Below are 22,617 nucleotides of genomic sequence, written 5' to 3'. Positions count from 1 at the left end.
ACCCACCGCCAACTCTTGGGCTACTCTTTTACCAACGAATAGTGGGATTGACCGTCACATTATAACGCCCCCACGGCTGAAAGGGCGAGCATGTACTCTGGACATATTGATCCTGTGATACATGTTATAGAAATTTTGTATGTTTCAGAATTTTGGGCAAAGATACACCAGGGTATCTACGCATATACGACCCCGATTTTGAACTGACAGACTAAAGCAGGGTTTTTCCCAAACTGAGGGGCCGTAGCAAATACACAATACTGTTAAGATCTCAATATCTATGGATGTATTGGTTGTGGTGGGGTGGAGTCTCAGTCTGAGGGGTTTTGTACTCTGAACCCATGGTCTAAATGGTACGCTTCTAGTTAAACACCCTTGCCGTACAAAACCCCTCAGACTGAGACTCCACCCCACCATAATCAGTAAATCCATAGATATTGAGGCCCACCATTCAGTCATTTGAACCCATGGACTAAAGGGCACACTTCTAGTTAAACATTCTTGTCTGGCTGAATGGTGGGATTTTCCCTTTATTTTTATAAAGCACCCACAGCTCCGAAGTGCGGAGCGTGTTTGTATGACAACTTGATGCGATCTATAAATTATTGGATTCACAGTCCCGATACGCTGACATTTGGTATTAAGAATGTAAATTATATGAATTTTGCTTGTGAAATACTTTTATTGGGAAAAGCTTCCGAATTTGAAACATATTCAAAATTATTAAGCTTAAGAAAGCGACATATTCAAAGTTGAAACATTTTTACTGAATTTTTTTTTCCTTTAAGAAAATAATGTCTGACGTCGTGAAACTTCAAGAAGAAGTCCAGGATTTAAAGACAAAACTAGAAGCCAGCAAAGCGAGAAATAAAATTCTTACTTCAGAAACACTATTATTGAAAAAACAGATAACGACGTTGATGGACAAGGGAAGAAATGATGACGAGCTCATAAAAACTTTAATGGTATATGTATATAGATTTATACGTGGGGTTTCTCTGTCCTTACATGTTTCCAACTCCGTAGAATATATAAATGCGGTGTTTGTGAATTAATAAGTTAACCCTAGACAATTTGTATTTTGAAGATAACTCTTCTATTTCTCAGAGTATTGTCGAGATAACTAAAGCCTTATAATTTTTGGATCTGTAACATCTATAAAAACGAGATCGTTTACCGTTTAATAATTAATTGTTGTGATTGATTACTATATCTTATGCAGTACCAACAGAAAGAACTTCGAACTATGATCGATCAACAGGACATCAAGAAGCGTCAGCAAAATCAGCTTCAAACAGAAGAACTTAATCAACTAAAACAAAGCTACCTTCGAGATAGTGCTAAACTACAGCAATTGGAGTCAATCCTAAATGAAAAAGAAGCGCTAATTCGGAAGTTAAAAAAAGATATCCATACATCACAGGTATGTTTGTAACAGAAAAAATAAACAACGAATTTGTTGATACACTCTCTGGACTTACTACCAACTGATTCATAAATATGAGACGAATAATCAAATATACTATGAATTAATATTTCAAATTGAATGTGTAATAATTTCTAACAGAAGAGTTCCTTAAAATATTCAATGCAAATTAAAATAATAGTCTTAATTATAAGTGACAAGCAAACTCGGCCTTAGGTCATCAGTCGAGTATCCTCATTGTTACCGTGTTTTCGTCCCTTATCCTAATAATATCCTTGCCACTCCCAAATAAAGACCGATTAAACCGTTACATACTGAGAAATATCGGCATCACAAAATATAGTCAAACATGGATTACGTTTACAGCAACGTTGAAATCAGAACCAAATCAATGACAGTAAAAGTGAATAATCAGAACATCCAGTGAGTAAATATAATGGGAACAAAACATTAATTCAATCATACATGTTCGAGCCAACTATAGTGAAAGTAACGATGGAAGCTGAAGAGATCATCACCGATCTAATCCATACCCTGGATTTCTTGTTGAATGAAGTAACTGGTACCAAACAATACATAAATAAAGTATCATCTGATTGTGTTCTAATTTGAATTAAGATAATTGGTAAAAATGGAATAGTGTGATTTTTTACCAATTATCTTAATTATGCTGTGCCTATATATATACTTTCTTAAACCATCATATTAAGATATTATTTTCAGATTGAGTTATTGATGTAAATACCCGGGGAAAACAAATATTACATTTCAAACATTTATTGGCAGGATCCAGCCGAAAGCAAAAAATTAGAAGCAGCTGTCTTCATTGGACAAAATATGTCATTAACTTCGAACAGGTAAGATTGTAAGTACATTGTGTACGATTTCATGGCATCAAGAACAGCTCAAGCTGATTCGTTGTTTATTTGTAGTTAAGAACATAGCAACACAATGGTCTATGTGTTCTGCCCACCACGGGTATCGAAACTTGGTTTCTAGCGTTGTAAGTCCGCAGACATGCCGCTAGGAGGTCAAGCTGATTAATAACTGTCACTTTATTAGACTTAAATTAAAAGTACCGTTGTAAAATTAGATAAAATACATATATATTTTTAGTAGATTATAAGCATTTTAACGTAAACTTCTTAGTTAACGACATCTTCCCATTCAGGTAAAAATTGAAATTTTCCATTTTTAAAAATCGAATATCAGCATGGTTCTGAGGGTCCAATTGATATCGAGCCGGGTTGTGGAGTCGAGGTTCTGTGGTTAGTGTCCCGTTTACACAAAAAATAAAAAAATCGCGCTCCGCACTTGGGGCTGCTTTATAAATGTGATCGCCAAATCCAATAGTCGGTTCGACATGAGTTGGCGATGGGTACTGTTGCCTTCCTTCTAGCCTATAAACTTAACATTTTGAGACAGCTAGCGCATATTGCCCTTGTATAGCTTTGCGCGAAATCCAACACACATACTGGTTATTTTTTCATATAATTCATGAATTCTTAATATATCAAATATTCGATTCAAAAGAATTTCGATCTTCCCCGAATACGAGAAAAATGAAAGATTGAAGTATCTATAGGTCTAACTCTAATGGTTTGAAATAGTATTTTTAAAATTAAATATTTGACTCATGAAATTACCATTCGACGAGAAACATTTAAATCTATGTAAAAATGTACGAAATTTGTAGCTTGTGTATTATCGGTTCCATGTTTTTTAGGGTTACTGTACTCGCGCCAGACCAAAGTCGACCAGTTTTACCATATCTTCTACGAACAACTTAGCATCTGATAAGTTAAGAATGACTTAAAAAAAATTATTTATTTAAAGAAAAATATGGTAAAGCTTTTGTTATAATGACTAATCTTTGTAATTCCAGGACACAGAAAGGGAAGAACTTTGATGAAAATAGCATATCATTGTCATGTGTTAACTGTCATAAAAACAAAACAATGGTTGAAGCCAGTCAAGTGGAGATTGAAAAGTTGTGCGCGTTAATTCCACAACTCCAGAACAGGTCTGTTTGCATTATTATTTATTTATAATAAACTATATTAATGCTACATATATTCACGTGAACACACCAGGATGTACTCGAAATTTACCTTGCTCTTGTATCATTTTTATTACATCCATCACAAGTGTAATAATAATAAGAACGAAAATCCATTAATTTTGGAATTATAAGTGTCTGTGAACTCTTGTATATTCCTACAGGTTTTAATCGTATGCAGAAGTACATAGTAAAACTTAATACTCGTAAAGCGACTTTTCTTCTTCATGAGCCTCGTAATTTTAAAAGATACAAAACCTCTATATAATTTTCATTCAGACTGAAAGAAAAGGCTGAGGAAGTTGTCGAAGTTACGAAGAAAACACAAGAGCAAGAATACAAAATAAAGAGTTTGAAGGATGAATTGAACCAAATAAAGCAGGCGTCTAAGCCTAAACCTTCTGGAATTTACAACAGTCGTAAACATGATAATAAGAGACAGGAAGTGGACAGTAGTAAAGGGTTAGAGTATCAGTAAGTATACTGCAAATAACAGTGAGAAGTTCTCGATAACTTTGTATTCCTACTATATTACACATTAATAGTAATTATAGATTACAATTAGCATCAGAATATCAAACTATTTGAGAATTCTAGGAATATTAGTGACGCTGAGTTTCATGAAACTGAATCAAACACGTCAAAGTCTCATACTGAATTTATACTTTAACTTTAAACTAAATGATGACAAGTTTGGCAGTAAAAGCAACAGAAGATATCACCAAAAAAAAAAGAAAGAAAAAGCAGACAAGTCTACACTAGGGAAATTGTAAATCATGTTATTCTGTAAATCCTAAACACCTGTCTTTAATAATGAACATTGTAATTCCAGTGCAAAACCTTGATATGTAATACGAATACACTCAACCAATTTCACATATAACCAGTTCTTCAGCTATACTATGAACAGAAACGTTGACCTCACTACTAGTTTCAGTTGTAAGTTGAGATAAATTTTTCTTCTTAGGTTACATATTTTCCAAGAAGAAAATAAACTACTCAAAGTGCAACTAAATGAGGCAGAAAGAACCAAAGAAGAGGATTTTACATTATATCTGAAAATTATTGAAGAAACTAAGAAAGTGTACTTACACAGTATGAGAGATTTGAAAGAAAATTCACCTATGAACCAAAATACTTTTTAAATGATTTCAGTTTCTCAAATATTATTACTTAAGTTTTTAACAAAAATATTCATTTCAAGTGAAAGATGGGAGCTTGCAGCAACATTCCAAATGTACAAAAATTCTGTAAATAAAGGTCATCACACTAAACTTTCTCATAAATGTCAAATTATACTGAGAAACGTCTGATACTGTTACTCAAAACTTGTGTCTTTAAACAAAGGGATTGTGTATTAGTGTCATGTGCTTGCTTTAATCCCAGTAATGTGACTTCAAGTGGGTTTTCTTAAGTTGGAAACTACACAATAAACCTGCTTTCACATGCAAAGAATATCACTTAAAACAGGAGGAGGGGGGGATTTTTATATTGTAAACTATACCCAGTCTGAGAACATAATACAATTTGTTTGAATTTAAGCACAAAGCTACGTAATGGGCCATCTGTGCTCTGCCCACAACGGGGGTATCGAAACCCCAGTATCTAGCGTTGTAAGTCCGCAGACATACCGCTGTGCCACTGGGGGAGGGAGAATACAATTTGATCAAAGCATTATTACTGTTGCACCACTAAAGACTAAATGAAGTCTTTACTGTATCAATTTATCTCAAACTCGTTATTTTTCAGGTCAAATTGCATTTTTTTTTTTAGCTAGTGAAACAATCTGTCAATAACTTTGAAAATATTGTTACTGTTTTGTTTTATCTTGGAGCTCATTTCAACATACACAAAAACTATGACGAACATAATTTTTCTCAGAAAAAGATCAAACATTCAGGATCAAAACAGCCTACATACTTTCTCTCAGATAATGCTTGTCTACATAAAACTTAAAACAAACTGAATACTTTATAAGAGAAAACTAGAGCAGACAATAACCTAAGTTTGTGATGTCATAGAATCCTTCTGATTTGAAATTAACAAGACAGGGCATGAAACATGCCGATATGTACACTTGCCGAGTCATGAAAGTTGAAAAGGTTACATTCCTCTGTGAAGACTTTAAATTGAAATTCTGGGTAATGATGATACTTATAATTGTATTTAACGTTGCTGATATTACTAAGTATAATACAGTACGTGGATTGGTCGTAGCATCATATATGGACTCAGTCATTTTGACCAACCTTGCAACTATCAAGTGGCCATGACAGTACACACTATAACTTTAATATAGAAAGTGTATCTTCACAATATTTGGCAAGCTTTTAGTAGACACTACAAGTCTTTTGTACACAGAACAAATCAATTTGTTTGTAAATTTATGGATTCAGAATGTGACTAAAGACACTAATTAGTCTGAGTCCAGTAATCTTCAAGTTAAAATTAAATAATGCTTTTCGTCTTACACTCCTGAAACTTCACTTGCATATCCTCTACAACCTCCTATACAAATATATATCAAGTTATTTTCGGTAAAACTAAATTGTATCCATCTTATTCTTTACCCTTACACCATATGGAATTAACTTGTCCATTAGACTGACCTTGTAATAATCACAAACAAAAAATGAAATAAATATAAATTACCTTTTTTGTAAAGTACTGTAGATTGTAACATGAAAATTAAAATTGTTTAACCTAAATATTTTAAGGCATGTAACAGTCTAAATCTGTTTATACTTAATTTTATTGCCCTTTGAAGAGTATCTAACTAATAATCCTGCCACACAAGTTGTAAATCACTTGACGAATGCCACAGCTCGTGTTACCATATTGAATGAATAACACACAAGCTAGTTGTAAGCAAACATTGTGAAGAAGTTTTGTTATTACTACTTTTTTTTGTCATCCTACCTAATATAACAATAAATAAAAATTGTACATAAAAAGCAAGAAATATAATACTTACATTTTACCTTGTTTTTTTACCATTGGCCACCATTGAAACTAAACCCTATTTTCTTGTAATAATAGTAGTAGTAACACATAAAATAATTTTTATTTCAAATTTGCACTTAAGAACACAAAATAATAACATGCATAAAGCATATAATGTCCTGGCTTTCTAACTAAGGTATAAGTGGCTTGAAATAATTCCCTTACATGGTCAACCTGAACTCAGCAATAGGAACTTTGAATCTGAAAGCTAAATATTTCAAAAGCTGTCATGACAGCAAGCTGAGATTAATTATCATCTAATAAATCAAAACTTTGTCTTACTGCTGGTTATAAATGGTGTAATAGCAAATGCCAGAGAGCATCCCTGACATTTTGTGAAAGAGGATGTGGCAAGTGGATTTGACTTTTTGGTTTATATTGTCATAAACAAAGATTGGAGACTATACAAGTTAGACTTTGCCATAGAAATATCTATGTATATAAAAGCCACTGTTAAAATGCTCCCTCTGTCAATAATGCTTGGCCCTGTTGTTATCACTCAAATTGGCACAGTGGTTTGTCTTGAATTCAAATTCCAGTTTAGTGGGGCTCTTTTTTTAAATTATTAACTCATTATATTTAGTGCAAGATATTACAATATAAAGAAAACCTACAATAACGTGATGGTTTAAATTTGGTATTTGAATTATTTGTTAATATTCAATTACAAACACTGGGTGTCACATCAGTTTTTGTGCTCGACTATCATGTGAAAGTCTGACATTCATATCCCAGTTGTGTCAAAATTATAATTTTTATCAATATATTTATAATCCAACTTACAAGAAAATTTTAGAATACTCGGACAATTATAGATTAAATCAGGGATGATATCATATTACATAATAAACACCAAGAACTGAATGTGTCAAATACAACTTAAATAACTCTAACCCAATAGAAGGCACTACAATAAAGTGTTATTGATATTTTTCACCTTAGGTAAGAGATTTTTAAAAATGCAGTCAAAAGTGTATTAGCCTTTTTAAAGAAAAGTTATACCTTCATGCATTTGCCTTAACCACAAAATTCATTGCCCTTGCCAAGACACTTAATAAATTGCAAGTTCAGACATTTGACCATGTAGGAATATTTCTTCAAGAACCAATTTTCTTTTACATGGTTCAATTTATAAGGGCTTTATCAAGAAGATTTGAATATAAAACTATGCATTACTCAAAAATCTGATCAAGGACCACTTACAAAAGATGAACAAATACAAACAAAAATGTTTTCGTGAAGTACTAGAAAAAAAGAAACAATTTATATATACATTTGTTACTGTAATATAATTTTTAGAAAACATTTAGATTTTATTTTGGGAAGAAAACTAATCAGGATTTATTGTATATGACAGAGAATCAGCTAGTTATACTGTAAATGTGTAATTATGTTAAATACAAGACATCATATAAGGATGACAAAAAAAAAAAAAGAAAATGGGCAAGTTGGAGCAAATAAACGTCGTATCATACAGATAAGCAGAGATTGAAAATATATTCAAATATTCCCTTTTGAAATAAAGAAATTAAAACTTGTATAACATTAAAATTTGATTTATGAATTAAGTTTTGATTCCAGGTTTGTTGTTTGAAAGTTGTGATATGTGCACTTTTACCTGTGTATATCGAGAGGGTTAATACCGTCACAGATATTAATTAATACAAGCTATCAATTGTCCCAGTGTTCTGAAGCTTCAACAATATTTCTTCCACGCCCTTCCATTGTTTCCTGCTGCCTCTAGTTATGGTCAAATGACATCTATTGTTTGTTCTTAGAGTACATGTATATGTTGTTTGTTCTATTATAAGCCAGTCTTTCATTATGTGAAATATATATATATTAGAATTTTTCAGTGTGATGATAAGGGGATTTCCCATTTTCAAGTGACATCAGAAAATTTAGTGTATGAATAACATCAAATATTATACCTGTATAATCAGGAATTGTGTTATTTTGTAATTACAAATTCCACACAAAATAAATAACAAGGTTTTGGTGTTAGTAGCCAAATGTATTTCTGAAGTACAAAAAATAAAATCAAACAATATGCTTTGAAGGGAAACAGACTGACATTGTGATGTCAAAAACACAGGGAAAAAATATTAAATTATTGAAAATATTCCATTACAGCAAAGAGTTCTATCTAACATGTCTATAGTAGGTCAAAGGATTTGTTCTGAATGAGAGGAAACAAAGTCTTCAATTACATATTAAAGTTATCAGGTGAACGTATGTCATCGATTTTCAGGATCATCCTGACAAGTTGAGTAGCTAAGCTTATCTGTTGCTTTTTGCTGGTAAGGGTTTCTATCACATTCTGTTCTTTCATGTCTGTAATATCAAAAAATAATTATAATGAGAAAACAAATGGAAAGTGTAATATATAATAATCAACTTAATGCTGAGCTTACTTTACATGAGAAATTTTAAAGTATTTAAGATAGAAATCAGGTACTAAGATGATCAAAATTCTGGAAGGGATTACGCTTTCCCCCTAGTCAACAGAAACACTTTGTTCTGACATCCTAAGCTGAATTAGGTAGTGCATTCAAATGAAGTAATCATTATTGGATGCAACTCCTGACAATGTTTAATTTTATGAAAGGCTAAAAAACACTAATTTAAAGTATATTTTTAAAACCTACAACTTGGGTATATGTTTAATTACATGATACATTTGCTGCATTGTCCTTTGTTTTATTTTCCAGTGGGAATACTGTAAATGTTTGATGGGAATATACAGGACTACACTAAAACATTCAGTATCACCTTGTTAGGAACTTTTTTCATCACTGCAACATATCTATTGTATATCAATCAAAATTACTGAGTAGCCAAGCTTGGTTCTATAATAATAATAATAATAATTAAAAAAAAAAGAAAAAAGTGTCAAATATTGGAGTACTAGGACATGACTTCTTAAGAAATCATTAAATTTTTTCAAGTCCGAACACCAAAGATTATACATTTTACTGTGGTTGAAATCAGAAGTCTACTAAAATATTTATTATATTGAAATATCAGTTTTAAACATACACAAAGAACTAAAATATCTAATGTTTCTTACCATTAGTCCCTTTGTTCAAACAGTCAATACCAAGCCAAGAGTTCTTTTCTTTGACCTGCCTAGCTTTCACCTCAGTTAAAGTGAGGATTGGGGGTTGACCAGCATTTTCTGCTAATGCTAGTGGAATGCTCTCTAAGGCATCAGCAAAAGCTCGGAAAGCATACTGTTCTAACGATGAGATCTGTAATACAGATATTCTCATTTATCATGTATATTCTACAGTTATTGTTTCTAACTACAAACTGGATATATTAGATCAGCTGTTCTCAAACTTTACTAACTCACGGACCCCTTTTTAATTTAAAAGTTTTTTCACAAACACACACAAACCTATCGATGTTTTTGTTTTGAAAAGTAAATGTTTTAATTCATATAAATTTAATTTCATGAAAAATATTTATTCTATAAATCATACTTTTAAAATATTTTTATGAAATTTATGACAACTCATGGGCCCCAGTTTGAGAAACAGTATTTTAGAGCTAATTAGATAGCATTCTAATTCATTCAATATCTTCATAAGAATAAAGAAGCATACAAGGAAGCACATCAACACCAAAATGTTAAATTAATCCATATATACAAGATCTTTAATAAACACACCCATACATATTAGGGTTAATAAAACACTTCCCCAACATTTAGTACGTGTACAGGTAAACAGTAAATAATATACCTAAAACCATGAACCTTCACACCCACAAACAATACTGATAAAAAATTATATAAAAATACAAGAAAAAAAAAGTTCATATACATCTCAAATGAATATGACAAAATCTATTAAATTCAATGAATGAGTTATATTTGAAGGCCTAACTTCAATAATATTCATTTATTAATGTTAAGTTTTTGAAGAATGCTGAATATTTCTTATTTTCCAATGACATTAATATCCTCACAACAAGACTGCAAATGCTCCAACAAGAATATTTTCATACATTTTCTTACTGGTGAACTATAAATAGGTTATCAAAAATTTACTCATTAAATTAAAAATATGGCAAGTTCTACTGTGACGTCATAATCCACGATGAAAGGTTTTTGATGTTGTTGTTGGTGTGTCAGTTGCAGTAGACAAAACTACAGTATATATGACTGGAAGAAAATATACTAATCAAAATTTGTTATGAACATAACAAATAACAGTTCAATAGTAAGTAATCAACTTACAGTTGGATCCTTTATTTCTTTTATATTCTTAAACATAAATACAGACTGTACTCATATTGTCACAGCATGTCATTGCATAACTTAAACATGGAAGAGGATACCATTTAAAATGGGACATTTTGGTCGTATGGAAATTTTCCTGAAATTCAATAGGAAAACAAATCTTAGTAACAGCCACTATTTCTTTCAAAAGCATTTACCACTGCCTACATATGTTCCTACTGAGTTTCCAGATAAAGATCTGTAACAAGCAGTTTGATTCCTTCAAAAAGCCATCTCCCAGCTCATAGAGAATCATGAGTTGAACAGAATGGACTGAAATAGGATTTGGAAACTTAGTGTTCCACCCTACAGGGAAAAGTAGCCTCCTTTCAAATGATGTCCTTAATGATTCAAGCATGATGTGGACAACAGTTTCCCATACTGACAAAGTTGGTGCTAATACACTCTTGTAAAGGTCTAGCTCACAATTGTCAAAAAAGGGTTAATCTGTGGCCATTGAAGCTGATGTTGCTCAGGATGATGATGAAAAAAAAAGCCCTAATGACTGTGTTTAGCTATTTTAATGTTTTAAGTGCTACCAAGCTCATTCTCAAACCGACATGATGGTTCATGAAATTAAGACAAGTCTAGGACTGATCTATAGAGAGCTGTGGTACCCAGTCTTGAATAATCCAACCCTGAGTCAAAGATATCCCAATCCAGACTTTCTGTGAACACAAGATAGCCTTGAATCTATTATGGAAAGTCTGGGTTGGGAACAAGAATTTCTGTGCTAAATTGGAAAGATAGCCTTGAATCTGTTATGGAAAGTCTGGGTTGATAACAAGAACTTCTGTGCTGAATGGAAAAGATAGCCTTGAATCTATTATGAAAGTCTGGGTTGAGAACAAGAATTTCTGTGCTAAATTGGAAAGATAGCCTTGAATCTGTTATGGAAAGTCTGGGTTGATAACAAGAACTTCTGTGCTAAATGGGAAAGATAGCCTTGAATCTGTTATGGAAAGTCTGGATTGATAACAAGAACTTCTGTGTTAAATGGGAAAAATTTTGGAAAGCTTGTTGGACACAAAACATTCTTGTCCTATATTTGTTGCTCTTCTTTTTCAGCTTCCCAATGCCATATTTTCATTTTCTTGGATTCTTTGGAGGAAATGAGATTTTTAATTCGTATCTTGAAACACTCCAATTTGTAGCAATGTGAAACCATATTACAGTTTCTTCAAAATTAAACATGCAGCAATGGTGCAAAAGTCCCTATATTGTAAGGGTGTGAAACTTACATGAGTGATAATAATATATAAACACCTGAGAGTGAAAACTATCCACTCATCACTTAAAACTAAAGACTACTTTTCTTCATACCACCCCTAAGTATTGGAAATTATCAATAGTGAGTACTTGTTAAAACTTAAGAAAAAGCATATTTTTCGTATACTACATAAAAGCATATATTATGATTTTTAACTTATTTTTGTATTGATACTAATATTTTTGATAGTCTTAGAAGATATGAATATCAAATAAATATTTTTCAAATAAAATGCAAAAATGATTTTTATTACTTTTTAATGAATTTGCCGCAGTAAAAGGTTCAAATAGGAGATTGAGAGTTGCGATCAGATATCTCCATTAGAGGTTGACCACCCATATGTACTTTATTTCTTCTAACACCATTTCCTTTTGCCTAAAATTTTTTTATTATTATTATAAAGAATGAACAATGAATACTGAGATAGAAAATCAGTTCTATAATTATATGCTACCTACTGCTAAACTTATCTGGCAGGACATTACCTGCTTATCAGGTTATTAAACCATGGTAAAATGAGCCACATCTTAATGACTTCTTCACAAATAACAAAGATCATGCAATTTTCTATGATTAAATATTTTCTCCAACAACAAGGATATAGAATCTTCTTTTATTTGAATAACTTAATGACAGCTACCAAAACAAAGGATGTTTTATTACTTTTTAATGAATTTGCTGCAGTAAAAGGTTCAAATAGAAGATTGGGTGTTGCGATCAGATACCTCCATTAGAGGCTGACCACCCTGTGAAATTAACTCTTTGGGGACCAAATGTGTTGAATCAAAACACCAAGTGTTTTTAGTTTCAAAGAAGAAAAACAACTACCAAATCATACTGCAAGAAACTTAATACAAATTATCTAGCAAATATGTAGTTTCAATGCAAAAAAAAAAAAAGTATATACATTTGAACTTATTAAGTGGCTACAGAGGAAGATGAAAAACAAAAAAAGACAAATTACAACATGTTCACAAGTTTGCTTATTATCATAATTATATTTAATATTTGTAGGATTTTTTTTAACTCGTGATACACATTATTTTTAAAAAACAAAAGATATCATATTTTTCATATTATTTTAATGTGCCTAAAACCATGCAAGTGTATCTAATGATATTTTAGTTCAATAAAGCTAATTGTTTTCTGTCTGTTTTTATTCTAATACAGTCAGCATATAATATTAATTTTAACTCGTTTTTATCTTTATTAACATGTACAAATTTTTTGCTATTTTATTCTGATACATTTTTTTCTGTAAATTCAACCAATGAAATATAAAATCATAACTCAGCTCATACAATCTCTAAGAACTTTAGAGATACACATATTTTGTAATGCTGTGTAGTTTATTGGTGGACATAAATATAAGTAATGGTAGACATAAGAAACAACAATAAAAAAACAAATAAGAAAGAATATACATCACTCATAGTTTAGAAGTTGACCGAAACTAAAAAAACTAAAGCTCCAAAGTATTTTGAATTATTTACCAAATTAACAAAAAAACATACTATGTGTTTAAATGTTCTTTCTACACTATTTTCTGGCACAAAATTATTGAAATAGATTAGTTATATTTTTAATTAAATTTTGAACACAGAGTGCCCATACATAATATCATTACCAAAAGGGTTAGTTAAGAGACAGGGATTTACACCTTACCTTATGTACAAAAACATCCACAGTCATACATTTTTTGTACAATACTTGGGATTTCAATGTCAAAGACAAGGAACAAATTTGATTATTATTTATAATTCTGAGAATCAGAATAAAGAGAATTCTATTATAACAACAATATCCACCTTACCTTGTCTGCTTGTTCACTAACAGCCAGAGCACAGGCAATCTCAGCAGCACCACCTCCATAAACCACATGGTTATCTTTCACAAGATTTCTGATAACACAAAGAGCATCGTGGAGGCTTCGTTTTGCTTCTTCTACTATCTGAAACCAACAAATTAATTTTTCTTTTTTTTAATATATATAAGGAAACTTACTCTAAACAACTAAATACGGTAATATTTAATTTTATTTATATTTTGTACATTAGTTTTAAAATAAAAAATTCTGCATCCCAATACTCTTAATTTCTATTCTGATGTTAAACTATTCGAGAACTTTATATTTTTCTTAATTCAATATTCAGACAGACTTTGATGCTATTAATGATAAGCAGATTTCAACATTACGAGATCAGACTATGTTATGATCATGGAAGTGCCTTCTAGCTCTTCCAAACTATATACTTAGCACGACCCTCTATTAATAGCACCAGCCCATTGTACCAACCCCGTTTCTGTGAAGCCACACAGAAATGTTTAGTATAATTCAGAAGTTACTAAATGTATCTTCACAAAATTTGGATAGCTTTTAGTAACCATTACAAGTCTGCTGTACACAAAAAATCAGATATTTTAATAAAAGTATTTGTACTAAATATGTGGTTGTGAAGGCTTTACTAAGTCAATCTGAGTGAAAGGTGATTTTCTCGCGACGAATAAAAATATTATGTTTCGTCTTACACTTTTCATACTTCATTTATAAAAAGTTCTACAACATCCTAAATGAGCAATATTTTTTTCTTTAGCTACTTTTGTTACAAAACATATACTAAAAATTCAAGTTCGTTAGTATTAACTTTGGCCTTGAGTCCCAGTGCATTCAGGTACATGGTTTAGTAAGCCTGTTTTTTTAACTCACTTTGTTGGTTAAACAAAAATAATTCATGTAGCTTTCAAATATGCATTTCAAAAACCCAAGAACTATAAGTTGCACCAGAAGAGAATATTCCAAAACTACTACAATTTATCCCTCTTTCTAACTAACCTATAAATATATCTAAAAAATTCCATTACTGTTCACAGCATTGCCTTTAGTCTAAATACATCAAGCAATCCTGAGGAACTATCAGCTTCAACCACTAAAACAAACAGACAATCATCTGGTTTATGTAGTTTAAAATATTTTCTTTCTACTGGTTATAAACATATCCAGTAACAGTATCAAAAAGAATTACAGACATTTCTTACAAGACAGATAATATGGGAGGGGTGTATTAATACGAGTTGAAATTTTATATTCTAGCTTGTCAATATCCATTATGTGTGTTTCTAATTGCTTGAATATTCTGAAGGGAAGAACTCAAAAACTAAGAAGTCATGACACCACTGAGTCATGTGTTTCAGAGATGCAGATTGAGAAGTGATTTAAATATTTCCTTTTAAAATTAAGAAAATATAATTTTGATAATATAAAACCCTTTTTTTTTAATTCTGTGCAAAGCTACACGAGGGCTGTGTCCCTAAGTTAGCAGTGTAAGACTAGAGGGAAGGCAGCTAGTCCATCACCACCCACTGCCAACTCTTGGGGCACTCTTTTACCAACAAATAGTGGGATTGACCATCACATTATAATGCCCCACATGGCTGAAAGGGTGAGCATGTTTTGTGTGACAGTGATTCGAACCCACGACCCTCAGATTGCGAGTCGAGCACCCTAACTACCCGGTCATGCTGGGCCCTATAAAAACTGAAGTACAAACTTATCTATCCTAAAAGTTTAAGGTTTCAAATCTTTTGATATATGGTCTCTTTTAGTTTTGTTGCTCTCCTACTATACTTTAAACTGTCTTTAGTACCGTGACAACTAACAGCAGAAAATGTAGGCTAAACAAAGTTCCCAGTTACATCGCACAGTGTCAAACAACTTACATTACACAATTTCAAATTTTTCTTACCTAATATGTTTTAATCCTTACATTTTAGTTACTTTTATTAAAAAGTATACATCAATAAATAAAAATATACATAAAAGTCAAGAAATTTAGCACTTAATTTAGCTTTGAGATTGTTTGCTCTCTGGTGCTAATCTTTTCTCTCACCATGTTGATTGTTCAAAAATAATTTAGACACTAGAATAATGTCCCAATACTATTATAATTCATCTCGCTTTCTAACTAACCTATAAATAAGTTAAAAAGATTACATTATTGCTAGGACATCACCTTAATATTGAACACTTCAAAATTTTACTGCAAACTACGACCTTTAATCTAAAAAATATATAGAAATGAGAGAGGGCAGTACAGTGAAATTAGCTTTTTTTATGTCTCAACAAATCAAGGAGACAGGAGTTTCTTATTTGATTTTCCAGCCTGCAAGCATCTAGTTTGTGTTTCTTACTTGTTGAACAGTCTGAAAAGTATAAAAGGGATGGGGAAAAAAAATCTAAAAGGGGGGAATCAGAGTGCTAGATTTGTCACATGATTCAGAGTAGACAATAATGAGAATTTATTGAAACATTTCCTTTTGAAATAAAAACTTTAGTATAAATATTTGAATTATTAACTATGGTTTGATGCTAATTTTATTAATATACATTAATAATAAATTAGTTTAGTTTTTGAACATAAATGTGAAATGATTATAACATGCACCTTTTAACATATGGATAATTATAAACAGTATTATCCATTTGGCAATGGGTTAATCACGCTTTACTTACATTTCTTAAGCATCAAGTATACTTTGCATCATTTATTAAACTTTAACATGCATAAATGGTAATAATTAGGTATAGAGAAATTTAAAGAATACGAGGCCAATAAATACTTAAAACTTTCCAACCGATCTCACCAAGGCTAACCAATTTCAACCCATGAAAACAAAATTTCTCGATACCCTACCACAGCAATATTCTTTAATCTTCAAAATTCAGTTCTTAAAATGGGTTTATTAGAATGAAGTAGCAAAAAAGTAATACACACACACATACATATATATTAAAAACAAAAGCAATTTAATTAAAATACTATATTATAGTTGTTAGTTAAATATGTTTCCATATTTAATTACTTCCTGTAAGTTTTACTGAGAAATATTCCACAGTGGCATTCACTTGACATGGAGCGGTATCAAGTATAATAAATATTTTAACACAGATTATATATATATATATATATTGAATGTCCATGTGAAATTCTAACCATTTTTCTATATCACCCTCCCACTTTATATCTATTTTCACATACATATTCCACAACTTACCATTTTGTTTCCTCCTCTAATGAAGATTGTAACAGCTCTAGAATTGTGGCATTCTTCTATTACCAGCATTCGATCCTTGGTTGTTCCGAAAGACAGCTCTCTCACAAGGCCTGCTTTACCAAGTTTCTCAGGAGTTAGCTCACTAAACCGAGGAACGATTCTACCACCAGTGGCAATAGCAATAAGCTAACAAGATATATACATTTCTTGATCAGATCAAGATATAATTGGAAATAAAACACTATACAACAATTTCTGATATTTTTCCTTGTGTAATCACTGAAAATACACTTATTGGCACTAATATAATCACAGGCCTCATGACATCATATGCTAGCCCTCTTTTCTGAACAAATCATATTTCAATAAAGTATGTTATAAAACATCAAAACTAACATAAACATGTAACTTTTATAATAAGATAAATCCTATCTCCGTACTCCTTTTAGAATTATATAAAGCAGTTTGAAGAAATTCCACCACTATCTTTAAGCCCATGACAGAACAAAGTCCACCTTATGCCTTTCCAGTTTCAATTTACAAACAGAAGTGTTTGTAGAGCCAGCAAATGAACTGCCAAAGACATTACTTTAACAAAATAAAAGAAGAAGCATAAGATCAACAGAATTAATCTATTACTTTCATTTAGCATACCAAAAATATAATTAGATAGCTGAAGGTATGCAATCAAGCAAAAGTCCCGACAAAATAACTCCAAAGTTTACAAGTGTACAATTCATATAAGGAAGAAAGGAGTAGATTATGAAAAATACAATAATACAAGATTCTAGACAATAATTTTATAATTTTGTTAAGTCTTAGTAGCTTGAAAGTTGTAAAACATAAAAGTACAGCAAATTGAATTTAACAGTTTTCACAACTTTGTTTTGTAGGCTGACAAGTTTTTATTTACACAGGTGAGAAGTGCATATATTTTTTATTTTTCAGATAAAAGTTACAAGGGTTCCTGCAGAAGAAAATCAAAATTAGGGTTAGAAGTTTAGATAGTTTTTTTAACTTACTTTATCCAAAACAAAATTTCAGATATGAACGTTTCAACCACATTGTTACAAAAGCGGAAGTCACGTGACGTTGGTAACACGTAATGAGTATCTAGAAGATTCGCGAAAAATGCCAGTGTGTTACGACAGCGGAAGCCAGGTGACGCTGGTAGCATGAGATGAGTGTCTAGAAGATTCTCGAAGAGGCTACGCAGGCGGTATTATCGTATATAAGTGTGCTAGACAAAGGAGACAAGCGGATAGTGGGGAACCAAGGACAGCAGTTACGGTTGGTGGGAACCAAGGATAGCAGATTCAGAGATCAGAACTATAGTTGCTGACAGGCAGAGATAGAGACGGACAATTAAGTCAAGCTCAGAAGTAAAGTGAGTGAATTGTTGTGAATTATAGCATGTGTTTAAGTTAAAGTAACTGTGGAAATTAAGTGTGTTGCAAAGTTGTATTGAGGAAGAATAAACTAATTTTATTTAAGAAAGGACTTGTATCGCAGGAAAATTAACAAACAAACATACAGAGACGTAACAATATTAATTTAGAAGCAATCTGAGGGGAAAGATAAGACTGAATTTTTTAAAACTTAATGATATAATTTGCTCTTGTAAGTAAAGAGATACATGGTTGAAAAGGGATAACTTTTATGTATACAGGATATCTCTTACATATTTTCATATCTTCATTAAGTAAATTTTCTATAGAACTTTTATTAATGATAAATATCAGAGACATTAAAAATCACAGTAAAAATACAGTTTATGATTATCTGAAAAGTTTTGAAATATTTATTTGTCTATGACACACTAAATTTCAATTTGCAAAGCATTCATGAGTACTGTTTCATTTTGTTTTACTATTTTAATGTTTGTGAGATTTTATAAACACTGTTTTTTTCATATATTCAGTATTATGACTATAAATCAATAAGTTATATATGGAGAAGATAAAACAAAGCAGTACTGGTAGTTTCCTATCAGTTCTTCACACACACACAAAATAAAATAATAAATAAAATAGAACCTTAATATTCCAAAACTTTCTTTGCTATATCAACATTGCTGCCTCGGAATGTTAATTTTATCAAGAAAACTAACAATTCTATACACTCCTAACCATTAGTTTTTTTTTCTGTAAAACCTGGCAAAAAAGAAATGAAATCCTTTAAAGCACAGCGGTAGAATAAGTTAGAATTTAATTAAACCCCTTTTTACTTATTGTGTATCCTATACCCAAGACTGATATTATTCAATTAAAAAATGACATACTTCAATTTCAGGTCCTCCTACCCAGCGTACAGCTGGCAGCTCCTTCTGCAGTAGTAAATGGTTGGCTTCATCATCAAAACCCCACTGGCAGATAGCTAGATTTGCACCAGTGTCTTTAACCTATACATATGAAAAAACAACAACAAAATAAGCAAGTACTTATAATTATATGTTGTACCCTGCTATTTTCTTATCATTAAAACAGACTTTATTGAGAAGCACAGTATATGTTACATTCTCATCTCCTGTGGGCTAAACTTTTAAATTCCACCATTAAATCCATACGTAGTCTGTGTTTAAAATCATATAATACCCTCAACATTCACAGACTATTATCAGTGGAATGGTGGGACAAATGGTTAATGGAATGCAATATTTGGCATACAAATATATTTGGTTCACAGCAAATTACCAACCATTTCCCAGTGCAATCCTGCCATGGTAACTTATGATTAGGTCATTTCGTCACAGCTCTTTTTGAAGAAGGATATATTGATAACCGTATAACTAGGACAAAACACATCAAACAAGATCACCTTGGAAGAGTGAATGCTCTCATAGCAAGGCATTTACGGAATTCAATGGGCTATGAAACCAAACTCCAAGCTAATCAAGAATAATACCATTATCTGAAAAGTGGAGGTTAATGTTACACAAGTTCAAGTCTCACAAACTTAAAGCCACACCATGAAAGGAAACAGTTATTTTCATGAAAAAGATGAGCAGAAAAGTTGGAATCACAGTAATTCCATCAGAAAAAAATACCTGTCAAGTCTTCTGATGTAGTTCCAATATAATTTTATGCTTCTAGAATGCTTACATGTGGTCTCATCAGTCAACATTCATGTATGGTAGGTCTGTTGAAAGCATTTCCAAGATATGTGGTCTACAACTGACCTTGCCATTCTCACAAAAGCTTGTAATAAAAGATACTACAGTTTTCAAAAATTCATGTTCAGACCCTTTGTTAACTACACAGGAATCCCGACTAACTAATACATCAACAAAGCACAAACTAATATTAAAATAATTTTATTCATAGTGATACAGACATATCTAAATCTGCTATATCTAACAGTGTTTAGCTTTCAGCTCCAGATATTTTCAAAGCTGACCCTCATCAGGAGTGGTCAGATCTACAGTCCAAAGTACTTGTAGCAACAAAGTCACTGATAGAGAAGAAAAATAACACACAACATGGTTCATTATGTTTACAAGAGATAATTTGTTTGTTTGTTATGGATTTCACGTAAAGCTACACGAGGGCTATCTGCTCTAGCCGTTCCTAGTTTAGTAGTGTAAGAATAGAGAGAAGACAGCTAGTCATCACCACCCATCTCCAATGCTTAGGGCTACTCTTTTACCAACGAATAGTGGGATTGACCGTCACATTATAACGCCCCCACAGCTGAATGGGCAAGCATGTTTGGGGTGACGGGGATTTGAACCTGTGACCCGCAGATTACAAGTCGAGCGCCCTAACCAACTGGCCATGCCGGGCCTTAAGAGATAATTTAAAAACACTAAAAAATAAAAATAACAAATATATTGGTAAACAAGTTGTTTACATAAGAGGGTCCTCAAAATTGCACAGTAATAACAATTAGAACATTTTTCATTTTCTTTGTGAAATACACCATAGAAATATTTCAATGAGTAAAAAAAAAAATTGGGAAGTACAATAATATTTTAGTCAAATTTTTAAATTTCACATGTAGGTGTGACAAGATTAAAATGTATTGAGCTATAAAAATATTACCTGTTGTACCATCTCTTCAAATTTCTCTTGTTCATACTTCCTCAAAGCTCGATAATCTTCAACTGAAGTAACATCTAACTTGTGTTTGGTCTTGGGTTTCGGTGGTTCAAATGGACAAGTAAGGATTGCTAACCTGACATTCCTCAGTTCCTAAACATTAAAAATCAGTTTCTTATAACAAAGTGAATTATATATATATTATATATATTTATCACAAAATGAAATACTTTCAGCTTTTGTTAATTTTGACATAATATAATTTAGTGTCAGTTTTTAAAAAAGCCTGAAAGCATGCTATCATAAAAATATGATAAACTATAATCTAAGCACTTTTGAAATGTGGACCTTTGAAAATCACTTATGGTGGGCATATTGTATTTTTGAGTTAGGTTGATTTATTGAAACTATATGTTCTTCTAACATCAAGCACATTATCATAAGTATGGTTTAAAGAACCAAACAGACATAAAATTTGTAATATATACCATCATGACCTATTAGCTTCTAATATTTAGCCATCTTTTGGCATTTAAACCATAACTTTTAAAGCATTATACAGCATACATAAATAGTGTTTCAAATGATGAATTCTGGTGTTGAATGAAAGGTCTCTTAGGCAATGGCATTTAGGAGACAAGACAGTTTTGAAGTGCCATTTTTATGTCTCTGATTTTGAATCCGACAACTGGAGGAATTAAACATGAATGTGGCATACAAAATCTGCAGTTCAAGTGATTTTATGACAAATTTCAGGCCTATTGGTTGCAAAGCTTTAATTAATAATTAAAAAAAAAGTTAAGAACTTTAATGGTACAGCTTTGCATCTACTAATAGAAGATTTAGACTTAAAAAGGGAGTTATATCAGTCAACTTAGCTGAATCGACGTCACAAATATTTTAACAGAAAATCTTTGAAAAGAAAAAGATTAACAATGAAGTTTGTTTTTTGACATATTATAGCAATGTCCAAGAAATAAACCCCAACTGATCATTCTTTTTAAGTATAACACTCAAATAGGCATATAAGACACAGACAAGTCAAAGGAAAACTTGCCTGAAGTTTGAGAATTGCCAAACATACCCCCCCCCCCCCATCATGTCTACATGAACATATGGTTGGAATAATATTATAGTACACACTTATAATTCTTGAAAATCCCTGAAGGACTAGATACAGAATGTAGTGTTAATTTGAATTTTGGGTTGAATTTAGTATGCCTGCAACAAAATCATTAGTACTGCAAATTTCCTAAAGTTTTTTCTGGGCATAATATGGCTCTCGTAGTCCCCTAGGAAGAAAGTTATAATTTAAGGCCATCAAGAAATTAATGTCCCTTTTTCTTAGACGGAAAAACCCGAACAACTTACATATCAAACAAAATATTTATTAAATGAAATAGACTCCATTCTTATCATTGATGCTTTTCCATCTTACAATAAGGTTGTTAATGCCATGATTAAACAAATCACTTGGCTTTGAAG

The 22,617-nt window shown here is 31.6% G+C and overlaps 2 protein-coding genes across 2 annotated transcripts in view; one reads left to right on the top strand and one right to left on the bottom strand.

Annotated features, from left to right (window-relative positions):
- Positions 1–4,630, top strand: part of LOC106458501 (coiled-coil domain-containing protein 13-like) — a 23,229-nt gene extending 18,599 nt beyond the window's left edge. Inside the window, exons 6-11 of the mRNA XM_013918021.1 lie at positions 789–965; positions 1,223–1,423; positions 2,639–2,694; positions 3,312–3,449; positions 3,765–3,959; positions 4,453–4,630. Coding sequence (XP_013773475.1) covers positions 789–965; positions 1,223–1,423; positions 2,639–2,694; positions 3,312–3,449; positions 3,765–3,959; positions 4,453–4,630 — 945 coding nt within the window. The remainder of the gene's footprint in view (positions 1–788; positions 966–1,222; positions 1,424–2,638; positions 2,695–3,311; positions 3,450–3,764; positions 3,960–4,452) is intronic.
- Positions 4,631–8,481: 3,851 nt separating this feature from the next.
- Positions 8,482–22,617, bottom strand: part of LOC106458507 (T-complex protein 1 subunit epsilon-like) — a 40,840-nt gene continuing 26,704 nt past the window's right edge. The window contains exons 6-11 of the mRNA XM_013918028.2: positions 21,136–21,285; positions 19,377–19,496; positions 17,096–17,281; positions 13,857–13,994; positions 9,559–9,739; positions 8,482–8,822 (exon numbers count right to left, since the gene is read on the bottom strand). Of these exons, the coding sequence (XP_013773482.1) occupies positions 8,695–8,822; positions 9,559–9,739; positions 13,857–13,994; positions 17,096–17,281; positions 19,377–19,496; positions 21,136–21,285 (903 nt within the window). The 3' untranslated portion in view covers positions 8,482–8,694. The remainder of the gene's footprint in view (positions 8,823–9,558; positions 9,740–13,856; positions 13,995–17,095; positions 17,282–19,376; positions 19,497–21,135; positions 21,286–22,617) is intronic.

This window comes from Limulus polyphemus, unplaced genomic scaffold (assembly GCF_000517525.1).
Source record: "Limulus polyphemus unplaced genomic scaffold, Limulus_polyphemus-2.1.2 Scaffold477, whole genome shotgun sequence".
In the NCBI taxonomy this organism is placed as follows: domain Eukaryota; kingdom Metazoa; phylum Arthropoda; class Merostomata; order Xiphosura; family Limulidae; genus Limulus; species Limulus polyphemus.
This window is presented reverse-complemented; position numbering and strand designations above follow the sequence as displayed.